Source organism: Triturus cristatus, chromosome 7 (genome assembly GCF_964204655.1).
Source record: "Triturus cristatus chromosome 7, aTriCri1.1, whole genome shotgun sequence".
Lineage (NCBI taxonomy): Eukaryota > Metazoa > Chordata > Amphibia > Caudata > Salamandridae > Triturus > Triturus cristatus.
Genome location: NC_140590.1, coordinates 1,782,944,749 through 1,782,950,557, shown reverse-complemented (window position 1 = coordinate 1,782,950,557; position 5,809 = coordinate 1,782,944,749). Strand labels below are relative to the sequence as shown.

The 5,809-nt window shown below is 41.7% G+C and overlaps 1 protein-coding gene across 1 annotated transcript; it reads left to right on the top strand.

Annotated features, from left to right (window-relative positions):
* The first annotated feature begins 4,143 nt into the window (after window positions 1-4,143).
* On the top strand, window positions 4,144-5,070 carry LOC146813103 (olfactory receptor 5V1-like). Its single transcript, XM_085615261.1, has one exon. The coding sequence runs from the start codon at window positions 4,144-4,146 to the stop codon at window positions 5,068-5,070; it is 927 nt and encodes a 308-aa protein (XP_085471387.1).
* Window positions 5,071-5,809: the final 739 nt, after the last annotated feature.

Below are 5,809 nucleotides of genomic sequence, written 5' to 3'. Positions count from 1 at the left end.
GAAACAGAACACATGATGAGGAACAAGGCTACATGGCATGGCTCTAGGCATGGATCTATGCAAACGCTTAAGCCCACTAAACTGGAAATATTAATGGAATGTGGTGGTCTCCTTCAAATAAAAAAATTCCAGGTGACCTATCCGTTAGACCAAGTCAAATATATGTTGCATACCTGCACAGAGATAACCCTGTAGGCGCATGAGGAGATGCACTCCTGAAATCTGCAACACTGTACAGTACTAGACTTCCTGTCCTGCCAGTTCAAATCCCATCATTTATTCCTCACTTTCTGCCTTGAGAAGGGTGTGTTTATATGTGGATATGAGCACTAGATTATATGCCAACACACCACTTCTAGAAAATGGGGAAAAACATAGCTCATTCCACACAAAGATCATGGCATAAAAATGATTAGTGACTTATCATCAGACAGCAATTATAAAACATTCACAGAGTGACAAACAGAATATAACCACTCGTCCATGCAATTCTGGCAATGCTACCAACTTCAAAGCATTTTGCTGAGCAGGTTGGGTTCTGCTTATTCATAAACTGACAAATCACCCATCTTCTAATATCTGAATATTGTGGGGACATTTAAAGGTTTTGTCTTTGGCTTGTACAGACTACTCATGGATCACATTTTCAACAAGTTAATCCATAGGTGGGTGCATAGACTTCATCTAGAGATCCCCAAAGAAGAATGTGATCTGTGATAAAGGACTCAGGGAGGCCTAACTGAAACTGTGATATTTTATGATACAACAAAAGTGGCATTGGTCGACTAAGAGGCAATTCAGGGCAAAGCTATCAATATCATCTCTCTGTTGGAGATGCTCCTCCCAATATTGCAATATTGCAACATAGCTTGCTGTGATATCTTCCTCTCTATGGTTTCCTATCTCTTCTTCTTTTCTCCTTGCTCACATTTCCATGGTTCTGCTGCATCATAAGTTAGAATGTTTTGATGTCATAGTGTAAAGGTACTGGAGCTGTGGTAAGAAGCGGTTGAACTGTGAACCTGGCTGGATGAGATCTTCAATTAAGAATAAACCTACATCAAAATCTATACATGTCTGGAGCCTGTTATTTTAAATAATTTGACACTTGCATTTTTGCAATGTCCAAAAACTACTGGATGAAAAGTTGGGACTTTAACAAGAAGTTCCACCAAGACGAACCATCACTTGGCAATTCTCCCTTCCAATGAAGGAAATCAATCTGAAATACCTGGGGGTCCTAGTTAACATAGATTTGGAAAACACATTAGGAGGAACAATCTAATTCGCTTATTGGATAAACTGACAACTGATATTGAGAGGAGGTCCAATCTGAGTTCCTTCCTATGGTGTGAATACAAGCAATAAAATGTGAATAGTAAATGAATAAACCTGTCAAACCAGAGCACGGCCCGAAAGCACCTCCTAGTGAGTGACACTTGAGCTACTGTAAACCCTCCAGTGACCTGTAAGTTTGCAGCCCAGTGAACTAAAATATGAGCTTTTGCTTAGTTGAAATATTATATGAATATCAACATTTTAAACTGTGTTTTGAAATGAAAAAGTGTGTATTTTCGGAATTCAAATGGTGATGCTCAGTGTTTAATGGTTGTGTTAGACTTAGTCAGCTTAAGGGTGGACTTCCCCCAAACATTTTGCTTTTGCTTATCTTATTTCTGCTGGCCCGGGCGCTTTACTACCCCTAACCAGTGCTAAAGTACATCTGCTCCCTTTTTAATTCACGGTAACATTGCCTTATCCCCGTTTGGCATATTTAATGTACTTGTAAGTACTGAGTAATGTGACACTACATGTGCCCAGGACGAGTAAATTAATTGCTACTAGTGGTCCTGCAGCACTGATTGTGTCACCCACTTAAGTAGCCCTTTAAAACATGGTTCAGTGCTGCCACTGCAGTCCGTGTGTGCAGTTTTATACTGCCATTTCAACCTGGCAAAAAAAAACGTTTGCCAAGCCGCAATCTTCCTTTTTAATACATATAGTTCACCCCTAGCCTAGGCCCTTGGCAGGCCAGAGGGCAGGTTACAGTGTACTTAAAAAGGTGGGCATGTACTGGTAGTGAAAAAATCTTACATTCATTTTAAATCTACTGCAAGGCCTACCTCTCCCATAGAATAATATTGGAGTTACTGTATTACATTTAATAAGTTGTAATTTCCAAAAGGGAACAGGTAATCAGTTCATGTGTGGTGTATGGAATTATAATGAAATAATCCAATTTATGGTAAAGTTGGATTTTAAATTGCAATTTTGAAAATGCCACTTTTAGAAAGTTGCCTTTTTTTGCCTTAGCCATTTACTGCCTTTAGTATGTCTCTGGTCACATGCCTGGGTGTAACTGACAGTTGGGCTCTGTTTATTAGCCCTACTTACATTTGAATAGGCTCTGTCCTGCCTCCACACAAAGGGCTGCATATCCACTGTAGTAGTCTGGAGCCAGGACAGGGCAGGCAGAATGCCTGGGGACTTTAAAAGGAAACCTCCAGAAGCTTCTCTCCCACTTCATAGGCACATCTGGATATAGATACTGGACCTCAGACACCACCTCTTCAGTACACCACTGGACCTATGGATTCTCTGCGGGGAAAAGGAATGCTGTGCTGCTAAAGAAGTGCTTCTCTGCATGAATGTTGCCCTCCTGGATTACTGCCTGCTGGACTGCTGTCCTCTTGCCTGGGTGAGAAGGACTGGACCGGCATCTCTTGAACCCAGGACCACAGAGTGATTCCAAAGGCTAGTGGCTAGCCTCCTGATGTGAATCCTCAGGGGCACAGCAGGCTTCCAACATACTTGCACCTGTGCCTGCATCTTTGAGTCTACCCTGCCAAGTGGTGTCACCCCAGTCCTGGACACTTGGGAGTAGGCCTAAGGAGCTCTGTGACCCTCTGTGGATCCTGTGGTACCAGCGCATCTCCTCTGCTGCGCAGTGCAATCTCGAGCAGACCCAACAATTCACTGCAGCTAAGTTCCAAGGAACCATCGCAAAGACCCACATGGCAACCCATCGTAGCATCAGACCACCACTGCATGGTGCATTCTGAGTGCAGGCGCTTGCATCTATCATCAAAGTCAGCTTCAACGACCGTCTCCACATCCCACACCCTCACAGCTTCCCGGAACAGAGGCATCGCCCTGACTGTAAAACACATCCACGGCCCAGGACTTGAAATTGCAACCTATCATCGGCATGACCCTCTACAAAGCTGCATCCTCACCACAGCTCATACTGATGCATCGCTTCTGCTGCACAACGCGTCTTTGATGTGGATCCAAGCAATGTTCCACAAACCAAGATTTATGGTACTTTGTTCAGTGGGCCTGTTTGAGTACATGTAGCCAACCCGTGCTCTGCCGCTGTTGGCCTGAACTTGAGACTTTGTCCTGGACTGGCACTACCAGAGAATCACAGTAAGTGCTTTATGCCTTTTGGCACTATTTTCACTGAAATCTTTCAAACTAAAAAAACTCGGGTTCTACTCCTAGATTTGTGTTGTTTGCTGTTGTCCTCAACTAGAGGATGCTGCTGATAATTTAGTATATGATGGCCACTAATATGATTTTGTCTGATGTGGTTACTACTACATCTCTGATACTATTAGTGGGTCAGGTGGATTTTCATTGAACGTAGGAAGCTCTTATTACATAAAACGTTGGAGACCCCTGCTCTATGCATTCATGTATGTATGTATTTTAAATCTGAACCTAAGACTGGCGAAACAGCTAAAGGTATCGCTAGGCCAGACCTAAAGAAAATGAAATTACTCAACTTTTCCAGGGACACGAGTTGGTAGATATTGACCATTAATGATACAAATCTGTTCCAGGAATTTAAATAATCAGTCTAATCAGGAATGGACAATGGATCAAAGAGACTGAAAATTAAAAACATACTCGAATTTGAATTATAAATAAGTGAATTATTCATTATTATCAGCAGGTGTCTTGAGAGTGTGATCGTGTGTTCATAATTTAATATTGCGTCTCTTATTGAACATGGATACATTGTGCCTGACAACTATCCGCATTTCTAGAACACCTATGTCAGTTTGTGTTGGATAATGTATTTTGTATTTTTTATCACAGCTGCTCCTAACATCCTTGCATGAGTGCCTCCATCACCAAATGGAAGGAGAAAATCAAACTGAAGCAAACACGTTTGTCATTGTGGGTTTTGAGGGTGTGCATCAGCTGCAAACTATCCTTTTTGTAACTTTCCTGGTAATTTACCTTATAACTTTACTTGGAAATCTTCTTATTATGGCAAATGTTTATTTAAATAGACATTTGCACACGCCTATGTATTTCTTCCTCACAAATTTGTCCTTCCTTGACATCAATTGCACGACAATTATTTTACCAAATATGTTGGCACATTTCTTTCAGGGAAAAAACTTAATTTCCCTTACAGAATGCCTGCTCCAGATGTATTTTTTTTGTGCTATTTTATCTACAGAAGTCCTTCTCCTTGCCATCATGGCTTACGACCGGTATGTGGCGATCTGCAATCCCTTACGTTATATGACCATCATGAGCAAGGCTGTGTGCATTCGGCTGGCAGTGGGAACCTGGCTAGTTGGCCTTGTCGACCCAATACCACACATCATACTTCTGTCAGGCCTCTCCTTCTGTTCATCTCACACCATCAACCACTTCTTCTGTGATGTGACAGCCCTCATGACACTTTCTTGCAGCAGCACTGAGACAATAGAGACAGCAAGCTACATCCTTGGGTCTGTTATGGGTCTGTTGCCTTTTTCTTTAGTGATGATATCTTATGTCAACATCATCATGGCCGTCCTTAGAATCCAATCCGCACAGGGGAGGCGAAAGGTCTTCTCCACCTGCACCTCTCACCTCACTGTGGTTATTCTATTCTACGGATCTCTGAGTTCTGCCTACATACGACCAACGTCAACTTTTTCCATGAATGAAAACAAGTTATTATCATTGTCATACACTGCGATTACTCCACTGTGTAACCCTTTTATATATACTATAACAAATAAAGACTTTAAAAATGCCCTCTGGAAAGCAAAGAAAACTTTGTAGGACTCAATCTGCATGCACTTTGGGCATCTCGGTTGAGACCAGAGTACAAAAACTGCACTTTGTGCAAGGAAATCACCAATCATGATTCTCTTGAATGCATGGAATGTTGGGGCTTGCTTAAAAGTGCGGGTTAGTGGGGAACAAAGGGAGGTGGAATAACACAGCCACAGAACGTTGGCATAACATTACACAGCATAGATAGTCCAAAACATAAAACATATGATATGGTTGGACAAGGCTCGAAATATTTTGCCAAAATGGACCTCAAAATAGTTGAAGGTCACCTCTAAATTTGAGTGGTCACCTAAAGGTGTGCCAAGGCTTATTGACCACCCTGAAAACATATGCAAATTATCTACGGTCCAGAAAGCATTTATAAGTTTGCTTCTTTGGTAAGAATGTGGAATGATCACTCCTGTGGCATAAGGGAGTTTCCATTGGAAAAAAATGGCCTCGCGAATAATAAAATGTCAATGGGCCAATACCACTTTTACATTTTATTTAAACATGCAAACAATCCTACACATGGACATTCTGCATAGACAATGTCCTCGAGAAAAGCTACAAATTCCACTTTTTTCATGGAGTACAAATTGTATCTGTTATGGAACCCATGAAAGTTGGTAAATTGCTCCACCTGAAGGGGGACATTATACAAGACGATTCCAATTCAGAACCCTGGGATGTGCAGTGTGAACTCCCATCTGAATGCGAATGGAATACAATTTGCAATGTGAGA

What these genes read in the sequence shown, in the direction of transcription:
- LOC146813103 (XM_085615261.1), top strand. Translation starts at nt 4,144, where the DNA reads ATGGAAGGAGAAAATCAAACTGAAGCAAACACGTTTGTCATTGTGGGT.